The sequence below is a fragment of the Phytophthora cinnamomi genome (assembly GCF_018691715.1).
Source record: "Phytophthora cinnamomi strain GKB4 chromosome Unknown Contig2, whole genome shotgun sequence".
In the NCBI taxonomy this organism is placed as follows: domain Eukaryota; phylum Oomycota; class Peronosporomycetes; order Peronosporales; family Peronosporaceae; genus Phytophthora; species Phytophthora cinnamomi.
Window position 1 is genome coordinate 83279 of NW_027150935.1, and position 18356 is coordinate 101634.

Consider the following 18356-nt stretch of genomic DNA (forward strand, 5'->3'; position numbering starts at 1 on the left):
GTCAGCTGCTGGAGCCGATGCTTGCCGCCTGCCGGTGCTTGGTCAACGTCATTGCTTGGGTCTCGGCGTGGCCGCGCCTGCCAGTCGTGGTCGTTTCTCTTCTGCTCTTCATCGTCGTTCGCGTTGTCGTCGCCGTCATCATCATTTCGCGCTATCACGTCACTGACAGTGCGCTGGAATCGGCGCGTCTTGCCGGATCTCGTCATGGGCTTCGTTCTCGTGGACGTCAAAGTCGTCATCGTGCTCGTTCTCGTTGGCTGAGGCCCCTGTATGACCACCATGTAACGGACCTCTTATCTTGCCTGGTCGTGGGGCAGATCGTATAGCTACGCTGCGGTGGTCGTTTGTCCGCCGCGGCTTCAACTTAACACCGTCGATGGCCGTCAGGAACCACTTGGTTCCCCCCTGCCGGAGCGTCCGCCTGCGCCGCGTCCGCTCCAATTTTGGTATTTCTCGTTAGTAAATAGACGCTAGCCTAAGCCAACAATCTACTCGTTCGCAACTCCTCTTACTGTCTCAGCAACTAGACCACCAACTGTCCCCAGATCCCGCACCGAGACGCTTCTGGAACACCCCCGGACCGTACTCGTCCGCCGTTGCTCCCACCCACGTCCGATACCGCCTGAAACCCAATCGGTCGCCCAGCCACACGTCCAGCAACAGTGCTCAGCAGTGACTCAGCCACCACTTCACGCGTTGCGCTCGTCTCGTTCTCGTCACGCAGTCCTCAGGAGCTCGTCTCCTGCGGTCAACTCGTACTCGTACTCGTACTCGTTCTCGTTCTCGTCTCGTTCTCGTTCTCGTCTCGTTCTCGTCTCGTCACAGCTCGCTCGCTGTCGTTCCGGTGTCTTGCCGCGGTCTTCGTGCGTCCTCCGCCGCAAATTACGTTCTGCTTGCGTCTTGCGGCGCAAATTCGGTTCTGCTTGCGTCTTGCGGCGCAAATTCGGTTCTGCTTGCGTCTTGCGGCGCAAATTCGGTTCTGCTTGCGTCTTGCGGCGCAAATTCGGTTCTGCTTGCGTCTTGCGGCGCAAATTCGGTTCTCCTTGCGTCCTCCGCCGCAAATTGCGTTCTGCTTGCGTCTCCCGTCGCAAATTCGGTTCTGCTTGCGTCTCCCGTCGCAAATTCGGTTCTGCTTGCGTCTTGCGGCGCAAATTGGATTCCGTCGGCTCTCCGTCGTGCGCCGCCATCGTTCCGTGCAGCAGATCTGGCCTCCACGAGGTACTTCAAGGTGCCGTACCCGCCGGATCCAGCGTACACTGACTTCACTTCGGTCGTGCTCACGTCTGCATCCCGTCGTCCACGTCCACGTCTGTCGTCTGCGCATTCACCGCTAAGCGCATCTGCTCCACAGTAGCCGGATTGCGCCACCAGTCCATTACAGACGTATGACCCGCCCTAAAACGATTGACAAACAGCATTCGAATGATGTTAGATTAGTAACACCTTAGGGAAGAAGTTGAATTCCGCGTCGATTTCGATGAATTCTTAGTGGACACATTTCAAATAGAGGAATTCTGAGCGGGGAGTTCATCACACGTTTAGCTATCGTGGAAACGCGAAGAATTACATCCAAAGCTGAGGGTAGTGATCACGGAGATATACTGCTAGGGCTTCAACTGACCTCTCTAAGTTGTAAACTCGATAAGAGCGCTGCCGTCTTCGTGCAAATCATTTCGCCGCCTCCCACGTCAAACGTTTGAGCGGGTTGTGGCAGCGTACCAATAAATGGTGTGACCTAGAATTTGACCCGGCCAACTTTTGAATAAAGACATAGTTGAGCATAAATCTAATGGAAGCTCGGTGCAAGTACACTTATTGGAAATCCACTCAGGATTCGTCTTCTTGGCACTCAGGATTAAACCGCACTCATACCTTAGCATCGTGCAATCTGTACATGCAGGCTTTGCTATCCACATTCATTTGGCTCGAAGTTCACGGTACGACACCCTACTTTGTTAATGATTGTCCGCTTTGATACAGGAAAAAAGTCGATCCATGACCAGAAAAAATTATCGGGAACTACACGAAGTTCTGACGGTAGTTGTCTTTCAGCTGCAACTCGTTGCTATTGTGGCTCTGCGATTCTTGCGCTAGGTGCTGGCTGTGCTGCACTGCGGTGCTATTGCTGCTCGCATCCCCAACCGATTTCTCAGTCGACTTCACAGCGTTTTCTCTCTCGACCGCCATCATCTTTTCTCTTGTCATGTTGGTGTATACAGAAACACAGGACAATACGAACACCACCACGGCCACCGCAATTGAAAGCCCAGTCGGCGGACCGTATGAGTGGCGTGAAAAATAACTTCCGCTAGAGTTTGAAGAACTTGATACCGCCGTGGTACAGCGTGGCCCACCCCATGAACTCGGGTGTGAGCACACGCAGCGCGAGCTCCGACATTTGCCCGTTTTCAAAGCCGTCGTTCCAAAATGGCCACCAATCGTGCAGTCATCACTCGTGTTACAGAAAGCCTTTCCTGCTACTTCCTTCCACTTGTTGTCGTTGTCCTCGTACTCGTCGATGTGCCCTTCGATCCACTTCTTGGTCGGATGACTTTTTGGATCGCACCCAACCTGCATGTAATTATCCGCGTCAAGGCCGTCCCCATGATCCTGGTACAGTCGGATATAGTCAACTTTCATGAACATCGGGAAGGAGTCACAAATTTTGTTCACTGCTTCATCTTTGCCGTCGCCACGGCATTCCTGTCCAGGGTTGGGAGGTTTCGCGCCCCAGGTAGCAGAGAGCGCCACGTTGAAAATCACATACATGGGTTCCTCCAGCATCAACTTTTCCGAATTGGTTTTGCCAGCGTTCTGCGGCACATCAATGATAGAAGTGGTCGATAGCAGTTAATGCGCTCCGAGACGAATAGCGTCGACCCTTGCTTGTTGCAGCGTAGCGCCTCGAGGTGTCAGCGAGTAGTGTAGAGTCTTGACTGTCGAGAAGAGGTAGTAGAAAAAGGAGAATGTGCTCTTGTCTTGAGTGAGGCAAATTCCAAAGTGATTCATTCTTTCTCTTAGCCAACCACACTCAACTACATGCAACGTACCACACACTAGGGCACGAGGAGGAAAGCCCCAGGCACAAACACCCCCTTTGGCCAACTGCCACGTGGACAGCGGGTCGATCCCAGTCAATACTGACGGGCCTTGACATGTACGTGAGTTTCCCGGAACTACCACCGAAAAGCTCATACTCCCCCGAACTCACGTATCCTTGTCATTTTCATCGTCAGCTTGGTGTACGTCCGTCGACGACTTCACTTGCACGATCGTCGCGCCCACACGCCGATCGACTACAGCAACGACGTCTTCAACTCCGAGTAGGCGTCGCAGCTTCTCAAACTGCTCCGGTCCAAGCGCTTTTGTGAACATATCTGCGATGTTCTCTGATGTAGGCACGTATTGCACCTTCAGATTCTTCTTTTCAACAAGTTCTGCAATCTTGCGACTCTTCTTAGCGTAGCGCTAGACACCTTCAAAGTTGCCAGCTTCACTGCATACCTTGATCGTGCTCTGGTTATCAATCTGAAGTACGGGTTTCTGCTGCCACAGCCTAAGTTCCTTCAGTAGCTTTTTGGCCCACAGTAAGTCTTCGATACACATGCTGGCAGCGACTAGCTCCGACTTGCACGTGTCATCTGTGACGCTCTTCTGCATCTTGCCCTTGAAGCCAACGCTGTATCCGTTCATTTGAAGAACAAAACCAGTCACTGAGCGAGAGGAATCCGAGCAATTCGCATGATCTGCATCGCTAAATATACTCATGTGCCAGGTCGTTTCCGGGCGATCTTTGCTGTGCCTGTAGACCAGTCCAAATGTGCGAGTGGTACGAAGGTAGTGAAGCACTCGCTTGGCGCTTGCGTAGTTCTCTTTCGTATAGCTACTGGCATGGCGACTAAGGCTTCGGACTGCATTTGCGATATCAGGTCTGCTGCACGTGGCCAAATACTGCAAAGCACCGACTAATTCTTGGTAGGGCAGTGACGGATCATTCACTTTTGTTTCATCAGTTTCAATAGCCGGATCCTTCTCGTTCATCATTTGAGGGGATCGCACCGTTCGAGCTTCCGTCATATGAAAACGGTGCAGAATTTTGTCGATGTACGCGGTTTGAGAGATGCACAGTAGTTCACCGGGTTCGTAATGCACTTCCATTCCCAGGAAGTGACGCACACGACCCAAATCTTTCAAAGCGTATTCAACCATCAAATCAGCGATTATTTGGTCGATGTCATGAGGCTTTCCAACGATAATTATGTCATCTACGTACACTGTGATGAGAGTGATCCGTCCGTCAATGTACTTGTAGTAGAGTCCGACATCAAACTTGCTGCGATTAAAGCCGATCTTCACCAGCGACTTGTGAAGCATTTGATACCACAAACGAGCAGCTTGTTTCAGCCCATAAAGTCCCTTCAACAACCAACACACCCGACCGGTGCCGTCTTCAAAGAAATCAGGCCGTTGCATCAGGATAACAAACTTCTTCAGCACTGTGTTCAGGAACGCAGTGTCAAAATCGACATGCCTCGCATCGAGTTTCAGTATAAGAGCAATAAGTAGCACCAGCAAAATTGTGATAACTCTCACCACGGCTGCATACGTCTTGGAATACTCAACTCCATAACGCTGCTTGAAGCCGTGTATCACCAGACGCGCTTTGTACCGCAATATTTTGCCATGCTCGTCTCGTTTCACACGTAATACCCACTTTGAAGTGAGAATCGTAATAGGATGTCGTGGCGATGACTTCGGTGGGTCAATCAGCTTCCAGGTGTTGTTTCTAAGTAATGCATCATACTCAGATTGTATGGCAGCCCACCATTCGTCTCTCTGAGGCGAGCTGAGAGCTTCTGTGACCGTCGCCGGATCTCCGACAAATTTTTCCTCCACCATCAGCTGGCAATCTCGAAGTCGAACGTTGGGAGTTCTCACACGGGAAGACACTCGAGTTGCTGGTGGGGGGGGGTCCTGTTGTTTGCCGTTGGTGCCGCAATTGACGCCGACCTGGTGCTAGGGGCTGAGCTGACCCATGTGCTTGTGCCGCACCATGTCCAGTCGCTCGCGTGTCGTGAACTTCGTCCACTTCCGACTCGTCGCTACTCGACGAAGTCGCTCCCCCGGGTCCGTGCGCGTCGTCCATGCCCGCTGACCCTCCGTGACTCGAAGTCACTTCCTTTGGTAGACTGTCTTCCACCGCGCGATTAACACCATCACGCTCACTGTCCGTTGCAATGTATTCCACCGGTAGTGGCACATACGGAATCTTCTCGCCCTGATATCTGCCCGCCAGGAGTTTGCTCAAATACCTGCTACTGACTGTTGCATCTTCGCGGAACTGCACGTCTCGAGCTTCTACAATCTTCCCCGTCCGCAAATGCAACAGTCTGTAGCCTGTTGTTGAGCGTGCAAACCCCAGTAAAAGCGCCGGATCTGCTTTCGGGCTCAACTTGTGCTTTCGAACCGCTTTCGGTACGAATACGAATCCAATACAGCCACATACTCGAATCTTGCTGATATCGGGTTTCTTGCCAAAGAGTTTCTCCGACGGAGTCCTCCCGTTAAGTGCCCGGGTTGCACTCATGTTGTCAATGTCTACCACATACTGCAGCACTTCTGTAGTGGGTCTAACTTGACTCACTACTTTAGCTTACACGTTGCGCAACGTGTATGAGGAAGCGTAAGCACTTAGTAATTACTTAGGTTAATTATATTTGAATACACAAATATAAGTTAACTTAGACAAGACTCCAAGTAGCTAGTTTAAGGTAAAATGAGAACTGTATTGTTTGTAAATTGATCTTCCTCTAAAATCTGCTAAAACTGTTTATCATCTATGAAAGGGTTGGCAGCGGCTGGCTGTCAGAGCCCCGCTAATATGCATGACTCTGATTGGTAGAAAGACGCTGCTTTCTACCAATAGGATCTTTGGGTATGTGTGGACCACTCACTGTGGTGGTCCACTTCAATGTATCCATCGGTGTGTCTTACACCAATGTGAGGAAGTATCCAAAACGTTTAACAGATAACCTATCTGTTAAATTCACAAGTGGCTTGCAGCCACTTGTACGTGTAACCCCGTTACACCCCCCCCCCTTAAGGTTAGACGCGCGGGGTCCCCGCACGTCAATCTTTGGAATTGACCATTCGTCAATTCTCCGCGTTTGGAGAAGAAATCCGCGCTCATTCAACGATGAGCGCGCCTCAGAAGAAGTCCGCAAAGTCGATGGGGAGTCATCTCTCCATCGACGACTACTTCGAACGCCAGAAGGCGAAGTATGGTGACGTCGTCGACTTCGACGACGACGATGAAGACATGGAGGGCGAGGAGGACTCGCCCTCAAAGCGTAAAGACTCAGTGTCGAGCGAATCGCTCGACCCTCACGCCAAGAACGTTCGCCCGCGTGAAGGGGACGAATCGGACGCTTCGAGTTCGAAGCGTTCGCGTACTGAGAGTGATACCCCACTCGCTTCAGCTGGGGCTCTCAGTACTCCGCGCGCTGCACCTGCAGCGCGTGATGTTAAAGCTCAATTTTCTCCATGGATGCCGTCCGCGTCCGAGATCGCGGACCGGTTTGGGAACTCGGTACCTCCGAATGAGGTGCCGCTGTACGTATGCAGCGCCATCAAAGATGACGCTGTGGCTGCCGAGCTGCACTTTGATGCGGAAACGCATCAAAGGCGCGATTACTACATCGGACTCTTTCATGAGCTCCGATGGTTTCAAAGCAAGAAGACCTCTTCTCGCAGCAAAGTGCCCGAATGGCAGGCACTTTGTCAAAGCTGGAATGCCTTTGTTGAGAACTTCAACAAGAGGCCGAGTGCTTACCGTGATCGGATTAAGCAAGCGCGTGATCGCTTCGAGACGTACTCGAAGCGTGGAAAGTTGGAGCAACTCCACGTTGCTGCTGAGGAGGCAAATGTGCCGTGCGCTGTGCCCGAGGGCTTTCAGTGCACGAAGTGCTTTCCAGGCGCGGTCCGCTTGAGCGACCGCGACCTGAACGGGTACACGTCGTTCCGTGTGCCCGAGAGTCTCAAAGAGCTCCGTGCTAAGTTCTTAGCACGTGAGGGTTCGGGCGCTAGCGATGATCGCAGCGCTCGTGTTACTTCCGCTGCGCCAGCGCGTACTGCTCTTCGTACGCCCTCACCATTTCCGGAACGTCCTCCAGCAAGACGTTCCGCGGCTCCCATGTATCTCGATGGGGAGGAAATCCTCTCCAACGAATACGAAAACGAGCCCCTTGAGGGTTCGTTTTCGGGATACTATGGTCAACAATCCGCTCAACAATCCAGCGGGTTGAGCCGCGGGCGTCACGGATCGGCGGTGGCGGGGGTGGGAACACGCCCCGGGTATGATCAGCCCCGGGCTGATCAGTATGCGCCTCTCCACGACCGGGTCACCGTCGTGGACCGTCTGTAGGGCGCTGAGTTCGCCGCCCTGAAACAGGAGCTGGCGAACCAGAAGGCCCAAGTCGCGGCGGTCTCGCAGACCGCCTCGAACATCCAGGTCGAGCTGGGGACCCAGATGAAGGGGTTGCTCCAGCGCCTCCGCGCGCTGGAGGAGAGGTTGCTCGTCGCCGAGGCCAAGTCCTCCGCTTCTGCCTCGGCTCCTGCCGAGGCTTCGGGTCAGCCGAGCTAGATGGCTCGTGCTGCCGGTATGGCTTCAGCCGTCCGACGTAAAAGGTCGGATGGAGGCGCATGCTAGATGGTATGTCTAGCGTGTATGCGTTGCCGTGCCGTGCCAACACAGTGAACGGCCCGATGAAGCGCGGAGCAAGCTTGCTTGCTCCGAAATCCGAAACTGCATGTCTAGGCAGGTTTTGTGTAGCTAACAAAACTAATGAACCAACTTTAAATTCATTTGTGTTGCCTCTGCCCGCATTGTCTGCGTTCAGCTTCTGTTGATCAACAGAAGCCGCTATAGTGTCTTGGACAAACCGAATCACGGCTTGTCTTTTGGTGATGAAACTGATTGCATCCGAGCTGAAGTCATTCAGCTCGCTCTCCGCTAGAGGCCCGGCCTCTGCGTGGTTCTTTGCGGTGTCTGCGCCCTGCGCAGACCCGTGGTTGTTGGCCATGTTGTTGGGGGAGTCTGCGCCCTGCGCAGACTCATGTGGTTTGTCCATTGTTGCAGCTGACACTGTGCAAGTGTCAGCGGTTTTCTGCGGCTGCTGTATTGCAGTCGTAGATCCTCCCCCACTTAAAGTGGGAGCCATCACTCCGAGTAAACTCGGTAGACGTGGATGCCGCATGGCGTTCACGTAGAACGGTGTATGCCCGGTCGAGGCATGCACTGAGTTGTTGATGGCAAACTCTGCCATCGATAAACACTTGCTCCAGTATTGGAACGAGTGAGCGTAGCTCTTCAACATATCGACGAGCACGCGATTCACGCGCTCGGTTTGACCGTCCGTCTGCGGATGATCCGCAGTCGACATGGAAAGCTGGCTCCCAAGAAGTGTAAACACTTCTTGCCATAGGTGCGCTGTGAAGCGCGGGTCTCTGTCCGACACGATGTCGGACGGCATGCCATGGTGTTTGAACACCATGTCGACGAGCAGACGGGCCGTCTGCTTCGCGGTCACCTCTGCTGGCACCGCAGCAAGATGTACCATCTTGCTGAAACGGTCTACAAAGACCACAACACCGGTGTTCCCTCCGCTATCCGGGGGAAGACCAAAGATGAAGTCCAAAGACATGGACTTCCAACACTCCGACGGAGTCGGTAGTGATTGCAGTGGAGCCTGCGCGAATGGCGCAGGCTTTACGCGTTGGCATACCTCGCAAGCACGGATGTACTTGCGCACCCACTATACTGGTGGTGCCAGTAGAAGTCGCGCGTGAGAAGGACGGAAGTCTTCTCACGTCCGAGATGTCCCGCAGTCGGGGCATCATGATACTCGTACATGATCCTGAGTCGCAGGTCATGGTCATTTGGCACGACAACGCGATCCGCGTTGTCGTCGACTGCGTTGTAAAGTAGCAGTCCTTCGTGCACACGAAAGCGGTGTGCACGCGCTCGAAGGTGCTTGGGCAGCTTCTGACGGGACTTGTCAGAAGGCGCTGTGCCATAGGCCAGCAAGAGCTTCGCGTCCGCGTCGTGCGCGTACGCGGCCTTCACATCATCCAACAGAGATGATGTGGGTTTGCTCGATCGCATGGCGTCAATGGCATTGACGTCAACAGCTTCTGCATAGTCCGGCCGACGTGATAACGCGTCGGCCACCACGTTCAATCTTCCGGGTTTGTATTCGACCCGGAAGTTATACTTCGCAAAGAATGAGAGCCATCTCGCCATTCTTTGTGAAATGTGTGGCGACTTCACTGCGGTGCGCAGTGAAGCATGGTCGGTGTAGACCACAAATGGTCTACTTCCAAGCAAGTACACTCGGAACTTTGCGAGTGCATACTTCATGGCAAGGAGTTCCTTGTCATGAACCGGATAGTTGCGCTCAGCTGGCTTCAGCTGACGCGATTGGTAGTAGACGACACGATCACGGCCCTCGTGATCGTGCTGCATTAACGCGCATCCGATCGCGAAATCGGATGCGTCACACACTACGTGAAATGGGCGATCTTGGTCAGCCACTGCCAAGATCGGCGCCTCAGTCAAGCCCCGCTTGACTGCATCGAATGCCTTTTGGCAATCGGGTGCCCAATTCCACACAGCTTCTTTCTTAAGAAGCTGTGACAGCGGGCGGATCTAGCCCGCATAGTCCTCCACGTACTTGCAAAAGTACGTGGCCAAGCCAAGGAACTGCCTCAGTTCCTTGACGCTTGAAGGCGTTGGCCATTCATTTATCACTCTGACCTTTTCTGGGTCAGGGCGAAGACCGTTTTCCCCTACGAAACGCCCGAGGACGGGTATCTCGCTCGCCCCGAAGATACACTTCTTCAGGTTCGCGTAGAGCTTATGCTTTCGCATAAGCTCAAGTAGCTTCCGGAGATGCACCCTGTGCATCTCGACGTCGGTCTTCACGTCCACAGCTCGGCTGTGGATAAGCACATCATCGAAGTAGCTCGGCGCGAAGTCGCGCACCGAGCGCAACAAGTTCGTCACGCACCTGTTGAAGGTCGCAGGGGCGTTCTTAAGCCCCTGTGGCATTACTAGCCATTCCCAGAGCATGCCGCTTGGCGTGCTCACTGCCGTGAGAGGGACATCGCTCTCGCGCATTAGGATTTGATAAAATCCATCTCGCAAGGCGAGAGCACTGTAAACGGTGCTCCCGGCCATCGAATCGATGATAACATCTTTTCGTGGTATCGGCGTCTGCGCCGGTACCGTCGCATCGTTCAGCTTGTTGTAGGCATGAACGATGCGCCATCCGCCCTGTGGCTTCTTGACACAGAACGTCGGAGCACTGTGCGGGGACTTTGATTCCCGCACTTGTCCTGCTTTACGACGACTTTCAAAGAAGTCGTCGATCGCTTTCACTTGTTCTCGCGGCAGTGGCCACTGCCGCGCGACACAGTACTTCGTGCCCGGCACGAGATCAATCTCGTGCTGAATGCCCTTATCCTGCGGAAGCTCCGCAGGAATGTCTTCCGGGAGTACGTCTTTGTACTCCCTCAACAATTCGTAATAGGGACTCGACTTCAGCGAGTCCCAACCTTGTTCCTCGAAGCGCTCTCGCTTCGTCTTCGCACTGAGAGTGTCTTCACTCTCAGTGGTATTTCCCATGAAGAGCTGCCTCAGCTCTTCGCTCTCGCTCGCCGTTCTTTCGCTGTCCGAAAGAACGCAGACTTGCTCGATGCGTCCATCGTGCAAGTCGCGCGTGAAGCGCTTCCAGCTCATGGCTGGAAGCGAAGTCAACTCCGACGCCGTCGTCGGAGGACTAGCGAGTTCCATCTCACGATACTGGAATCCAATATCGGTGCGCGTCAAGACGCTTAACGTCTCGACATCCGTCGTCACCGCCGCAGTCTGCCCAGCAGACTGCTCTTGTTGCGTCTCGGTCCCGGACCGAGACTTGCGCAGCGTTTTCCGCTTGCGCCGTCTTCTTGTTGTGCGGAGCCCGGCTCCGCACAGTCGTTCTTCTTGTCCAGGCCCGGCCGTGGACAGTCGTTCGCCGGCGGACCCTGTCCGCGGGCGCGCGGTATCAAGCCCGGCTTGACCGCATTTTCCTTCATGCAGCCCGGCTGCACGGTAATGTGTCCCTTCGCCGGCAGACCCTGTCTGCGGGCGCGCTATATCAAGCCCGGCTTGATCGCTTGGCGCTTCGTCGTGCAGCCCGGCTGCACGACAGCATGCAAATTGCGTCAGTGCGGTACGTTTGCAACCGTCCGCACTGTTTGCAGCGTCAACTCCCGGAGTTGACACGCCTTCGTCACCTCGACGCCATTCATTGGCGGAGCCCCTCATGACCGAGGGTGCGTCGGCTCCTGGAGCCGACGCGTCGTTGTCGACCTGACCGCTTCGGGTCAGGGACTGTCCCTTACACGCTTGAACGTGGGTGTTGGTTCCCGGAACCAACACATCTTTTTCTTCCGACGTCGGCAGCATTGCCGACGTTGGTCTCACTTGTGCACGCCCTCGCGCACTTCTTGAGCCCTCCGGGACAGCAGCATTAAGCGCTGTCTCGACTGGTGAGCCGCGCGCACCTGCTGGGGCGTGCGCTGCGGTAACAGGGCCATCGCTCTCTGTTCCACAGTCGCGACCGAAGCGCACGAGCGTGCTCTTCTTCCAGTCTATCACCGGATCATGCCGTGCAAGCCACGGCATGCCCATTACCACGTCGAACTTATCGTCCAGGTCCAGGACGATAAGTGTTCGACAAACACTTATTGTTTGTATGAGAAGCGCACGTTCACGACGCGCTTCTCGGTTTTTACGATGGCACCTGTTGCCAATCGTACCTCCAGAAGACTTCGAGGTGTATCTACCTCCTCGAAGTCAAGTCTCGACAGGCTTCGTAGTCGAACAAAGTTGTTCGACGCGCCTGAGTCCACCAAAGCTCGAAGAGAGTCACTCGCTCTCTTCGAGTAAACCTTCAAGATGACTAGGTTCGGCCTGTCATCTTGTTTCTTGCAGTGAGAGCTGGTCTCACTGGGGGCTGCAGTCCTCAGTGTCGCGTGCCCGATGTCGGCACGCGCGACTGCATTACCAGTAGGGCGCCCCGCGCCTACTGGATGTTCGCGTTTTTTGTTGGTCCGCGGCGATGCCTAGCATCGCCACGACGGCCACCTCCAGGGGGCATGGGAGCTGTGCACTCCCGTGCAAAGTGACCGATCCTTCCGCAACGGAAGCATCGCACGTTACCTCCCTGCTGCTGGTAACCAGCAGTTGTTGCATTCGAGAGGTCCATTGGTTCTGGACCTCCCGGCCTCGCTACCGGGCGCGGTTGCGGCCTCGGCACATTTACATGGAGTTTAGCCTGCCGCAGGCTAAACTCTTCTTGCATGGCAAGAGTGATCGCAGCTTCGAGAGTACTCGGGTACTCTCGGAAGAGATAGGTCTTCACAGGCCCATCTCTAAGCCCTTTCATGAACGTGACGACCTTGGTCGCCTCGTCAATTGGGTTAGTCACGATATTTGATACCAAATATCGTGCGCGCTGCGCGTAAGCATGGACGTCATGCTTACCCTGCTGAAGGTCGAGGAACTCCGCCCGCGACCGGAACTCGTTTTGCGGGGGCTCAAACGCTTGTTTGAGCTCCTCTTTGAACACTTCGTATGTGCTGAAGCACGTAGGATCGGAGAGTCGGCGTCCATACGCCCAACTCCTTGCGCGTCCGCCAAGGCAGGACATGGCGAACGCGACCTTCGACAGCGGGTCGACGATGCGTCGAGCCGCTATGGCTGTCTCGAGTTCGACAAGCCATCGGAGGAGAGGCTCGCCCTCTCTTCCCACGTAATTGCTTACGCTCAACTTAATGGTTGAGCACGCGGTGTCGTCCCTGACGACGCCGTCACTGAGGAAGCAGCGTCACGCTGCTCCTTCATGATGAACCCCAGAGCAACACCATGTTGCTCCGTCGGCGATAGCGTACGCAGCATTGTAGCTATCGCCGCTTCTCCAATGACTGTTGACAGTCGTTGGAGGGCCTCCCACTCTGGGTCAGACAGGTGGGGGCAGTCAGCGCGTGCAACATGCGTTGCAGGCGTGTTGGAGCTCTCCATGGGCACCTCCGTGCTCATGTGGTTCTCGGCTCCGCGTTCGTACACCGCGTACGAACGTCAAGCAGTCGGTCGTCGGACGGACTACAAAGTGCTACCAGGTGTAGTGGGTCTAACTTGACTCACTACTTTAGCTTACACGTTGCGCAACGTGTATGAGGAAGCGTAAGTACTTAGTAATTACTTAGGTTAATTATATTTGAATACACAAATATAAGTTAACTTAGACAAGACTCCAAGTAGCTAGTTTAAGGTAAAATGAGAACTGTATTGTTTGTAAATTGATCTTCCTCTAAAATCTGCTAAAAACTGTTTATCATCTATGAAAGGGTTGATAGCGGCTGGCTGTCAGAGCCCCGCTAATATGCATGACTCTGATTGGTAGAAAGATGCTGCTTTCTACCAATAGGATCTTTGGGTATGTGTGGACCACTCACTGTGGTGGTCCACTTCAATGTATCCATCGGTGTGTCTTACACCAATGTGAGGAAGTATCCAAAACGTTTAACAGATAACCTATCTGTTAAATTCACAAGTGGCTTGCAGCCACTTGTACGTGTAACCCCGTTACAACTTCAGGCCAAAGTTTTTCCGGCAGGTCGGCAGCATGCATCGCGGCGCGCATCTTGTTCACCAATACTCCATTGAGCTTCTCGACAAGTGCATTCTCTTCAGGCGTATGTCGGTGGGTGGGTACGAACTTGATCCCGTACAGTTTTAGGAATGCCTTGAGTTCGTTGTTTACAAATTCGCCCCCGCCGTCACTTGTAAATGTCTTGATCTTGTGGCATTGTGCGAGCAGCTCCGACATGAGATTGATCGAGTTCGCGTTAGAGTCGCTCTTGTTCTTGAGCGGATACACCTGGATCCCTCGTCCTGGATTAGCTGGAAGTACCGATAGTTTCTCACACCAGGGAGATACTTCTGCATATCACAGACATCGGACATCAAGCGCTCATAATTAATCTTAGTGCGCTTGTTAGCAGCGCTTGCTTTGTACGACATGCGCTTCCTTTTAACGCCCATACAAGTCATGCACGAAAACTTCTTCTTGAACAACTCGACAGGTATCTCCATGCCCGCAACCACGCCGCGATCCAACATTCCTTTGATGGCAGCCACATTTAAATGTCCTAACCGCTCGTGCCACAGCATAAGGGGACTAGCATCGTTGTCAACAGTCGTCATCACCACGTCTCCTTGGGAAGGCACCTCGGTAGTGTACAGCCAATAATGATGACCCTTCTGTACAAACTCGAATCGTTCCTGACCACGGTCCAGCCAGCATCTGCGAGGCAGCACCGAGGAAGGAGAAAATGAAGGGACCCAGCCTGCTTGTTCCATTCCGCCGAGACTGATCAAATTGACTGATCCCGAGGGGGAATATTCCACGTTCTCCAACTTGATGTGAACGATATCTCCATTGCCATAACCTGGGCGAGAATTGCACGTCGTGATCATTACCGATCCACTCATTACTCCTCGTGTAATTTCACCGGTCCAAACCTTGAACATTGCCCTAGATTTCTTGCTGCTTGAGAACCGTTCTTGATCAATGCAAACATGCGTAGTGCTCCCGCAGTCCAGCATCCAGGAGTCTGGCGCGCCTTCACGAGTGGGATCAGCAGCCATTCCTAGGGAAGGGATTTCTTGTTCATCATCGTCGTCGTTGCCACTGGTGCTATCGCTTCATGATCCATCACTGGGGGCGTCCGGAGCGTTGCCGTTCAGCCACAGCATATGCTGGATCACCTCTGGCTTCTTATCCTTCTTTTCTGCATGGTTTCCTTTGTCTGCGCTCTCTCCATCATTCTTCTTTGGCAGCTTGGTAATTGCCTTCGCCTCCTTTTCACCCCCTTGTACCATTTTCGAATTTTTCTTAAAGTGCCAGCAATCCCGCTTGAAGTGTCCAGGCTTTCCACAGTGGAAGCATTTCCTCTTCTTACGAACACTACCACCATTCTGGGGCGACTGTGTGAGCCCTCCAGCTCGCATAGTATTCATCACCACGCCGTTGCCATTTCGCGATCCACCTACTTGCTCCGCCATGCGTGTCCGCTCGTCCTTGGATCGCAAGGCATTGGTGACTTGGAGTAGTGTAGGCGGATTTCCCTGGTGCGTAGGCAGGTCAAACTGGTCCAGTAATTCAGGATGAGTCACAGCCACGCCCATCAGGAGCAGCTGGGCCATGTCGTTGTCAGTAATACCATGCTCCGGGCCCATGTTGCGCAGCTTTTGTCGAAGTTGTGTCATTGTTGTGATGTACTCGGCCAATGACTGACCGTCTGTATGTGAGGTTTGATACAACTGCCGGCGCAGCAGTACTGCATAGGAGAAGTCGCGTTGAGTGTTGTCTGCTACCAGTGTATTCCACATTTCCGCAGCCGTTGTCATTTCACACACCTTGGCAGCATCGTCATTTTTGCATCCGCGCAGTCCGCGCAGAATGGTCGCGCGAGCCACTCGATCCCACCCGTCATACTGACGTTGCATATTCACATCCGTGGCGTGTCTCGTCACACCGCCGGTCATCACACTTGGTAGGGCAGTGACGGATCATTCACTTGTTGCGACCAAGGGCAGTGACGGATCATTCACTTGTTGCGACCAACAAGTGAATGATCCGTCACTGCCCTACCAAGAACGAGAAGGAACTTGGGCTCATAACCTAGCAGTTAATGCGCTCCGAGACGAATAGCGTCGACCCTTGCTTGTTGCAGCGTAGCGCCTCGAGGTGTCAGCGAGTAGTGTAGAGTCTTGACTGTCGAGAAGAGGTAGTAGAAAAAGGAGAATGTGCTCTTGTCTTGAGTGAGGCAAATTCCAAAGTGATTCATTCTTTCTCTTAGCCAACCACACTCAACTACATGCAACGTACCACACACTAGGGCACGAGGAGGAAAGCCCCAGGCACAAACACCCCCTTTGGCCAACTGCCACGTGGACAGCGGGTCGATCCCAGTCAATACTGACGGGCCTTGACATGTACGTGAGTTTCCCGGAACTACCACCGAAAAGCTTTTGAACGTCGTCTCGACAAGCTTGGGGGCAATTTAGCTAAACGGAGTTGCGTTGTTGCAGCTAGTCGCTGCCAGCATGTGTATCGAAGACTTACTGTGGGCCAAAAAGCTACTGAAGGAACTTAGGCTGTGGCAGCAGAAACCCGTGCTTCAGATTGATAACCAGAGCACGATCAAGGTATGCAGTGAAGCTGGCAACTTTGAAGGTGTCAAGCGCTACGCTAAGAAGAGTCGCAAGATTGCAGAACTTGTTGAAAAGAAGAATCTGAAGGTGCAATACGTGCCTACATCAGAGAACATCGCAGATATGTTCACAAAAGCGCTTGGACCGGAGCAGTTTGAGAAGCTGCGACGCCTACTCGGAGTTGAAGACGTCGTTGCTGTAGTCGATCGGCGTGTGGGCGCGACGATCGTGCAAGTGAAGTCGTCGACGGACGTACACCAAGCTGACGATGAAAATGACAAGGATACGTGAGTTCGGGGGAGTATGAGCTTTTCGGTGGTAGTTCCGGGAAACTCACGTACATGTCAAGGCCCGTCAGTATTGACTGGGATCGACCCGCTGTCCACGTGGCAGTTGGCCAAAGGGGGAGTTTGTGCCTGGGGCTTTCCTCCTCGTGCCCTAGTGTGTGGTACGTTGCATGTAGTTGAGTGTGGTTGGCTAAGAGAAAGAATGAATCACTTTGGAATTTGCCTCACTCAAGACAAGAGCACATTCTCCTTTTTCTACTACCTCTTCTCGACAGTCAAGACTCTACACTACTCGCTGACACCTCGAGGCGCTACGCTGCAACAAGCAAGGGTCGACGCTATTCGTCGCGGAGCGCATTAACTGCTAGGTTGCAGCAGTTTCACTATCCATATTGCTAGCACAAAAATTCTCTGGCTGGCAAACGTCGTGTTGGCGTTCCAGGAAGTTGTGTTCCTGGTCCAAATGAGTATAGTGTACCAAAACTGTTAGCCAATTGAAAGGCTTGAAATTGCCCAGCTTGGAACACTTTCTTCACTTGGACCAGGGCCTCACGGTATCACGGAGGCAAAGCCGGAATTGTGTCGTTGAGTTCCCTCGATGCAGATCCCAGTACCGCCATCATTTCACGCGCTATCTAGTATGAACTCTTCTTCCGAAGCGCTGTCACTCCAGGCAAAGAGTTCGTCCTCTGAATGCCGCCACTCGTTGACGAGGTCACTGGTATCACCACCAAAGAGCGTCTGCTCATCTGACGCAGCATCGCTATCCAGGCCCATGCTTGAGCGCGCGCGAGCGCAATGAGGGAGAGAAGTAGGGGGGGGGGGGGGGGGGGGGGGGGGGGCTTGAGAGGTGAGAAGTAACCGGAAAATGACAACTGAAAAATCAGGTGAACCAGTGAATTTCATTCTCATCAGAACTGTAGATCGGACACATGTACTCGTCTGTTTCTTGCACAATTGGGCCTTGGTATCACGATCTGCCTCAGTTAATAACGCCCCTGAAGCTCATACTCGTGCGTGCTTGAATTTCTTGGACACATGAGAGTCCACCTGCATCCCCCATGCAGTAAGTCCTTCCTTGTTTTCCTCTCCGCAAAAGCATTTTGAAGTCGACAAGAGCCTACTTTATCGACAACCGCCGCCATCTTCCAAGTTTTCGCCAATACGCCGCATGTAGTCGGTGGGATCGTTCGTGCCCAGGAGAGCGATATCCATGTAGGGGAATACGAGTTGTTCCACCTTTCCTGTTGACAACCGCTTCCGTCGATTGGACCAAACAAACGCGAACGCACTCCACACACACTGCGCTGTCGCCGGTGATGTCGGAGCCGTGAAAAGACAAGTACCGATTGGGGCCAACAGAGGAAACTCCGTGTCGCCGTGGCCCAGCCAGTACTATGACGACCAACCTCGCTGAAAAGCTCCAATTCAGCTTGATAACAAGAAATCTGCATCGCCGAGAACCCATTTGAACGCACTCGCTACCTACTGAGTAGCCATGCATGTGCTTCCGTTGCTGCACATTTGTGTGTACTTTGTCGCTCGGAAACACGTCGAAGCGGTGCCGGATGAACGCCAGCCCCAACGAGAGTTCTCGGGTTTCTTGCAGCACACCGCCACGAAAGACTGTCTTCGTAGACACAAAGCTTCAAGGGACGAGCGGTTGTGTTGGCAGCGAGAGATGTGGCGGGGCCTAGTTCGCCAGATTTGCAACACACTAGCAAACAGTTTGCAAACACTAGCGGTTG

General features: G+C 53.5%; 3 protein-coding genes across 3 annotated transcripts; 1 reads left to right on the forward strand and 2 right to left on the reverse strand.

Moving 5' to 3' along the window:
* Positions 1-716: 716 nt before the first annotated feature.
* On the reverse strand, positions 717-1187 carry IUM83_12185 (Ribosome-binding protein 1; the record flags this gene model as incomplete). Its single annotated transcript, XM_067936792.1, has 1 exon — positions 717-1187. The coding sequence occupies one exon, from the start codon at positions 1185-1187 to the stop codon at positions 717-719; it is 471 nt and encodes a 156-aa protein (XP_067800115.1).
* Positions 1188-14809: 13622 nt separating this feature from the next.
* On the reverse strand, positions 14810-15652 carry IUM83_12186 (uncharacterized protein; the record flags this gene model as incomplete). The annotated part of the gene is made up of 1 exon (XM_067936793.1): positions 14810-15652. The coding sequence occupies one exon, from the start codon at positions 15650-15652 to the stop codon at positions 14810-14812; it is 843 nt and encodes a 280-aa protein (XP_067800205.1).
* A 561-nt stretch (positions 15653-16213) lies between these two features.
* On the forward strand, positions 16214-16612 carry IUM83_12187 (uncharacterized protein; the record flags this gene model as incomplete). The annotated part of the gene is made up of 1 exon (XM_067936794.1): positions 16214-16612. One exon carries the CDS (start codon positions 16214-16216, stop codon positions 16610-16612), a length of 399 nt encoding a protein of 132 aa, XP_067800207.1.
* Between the last annotated feature and the right edge of the window lie 1744 nt (positions 16613-18356).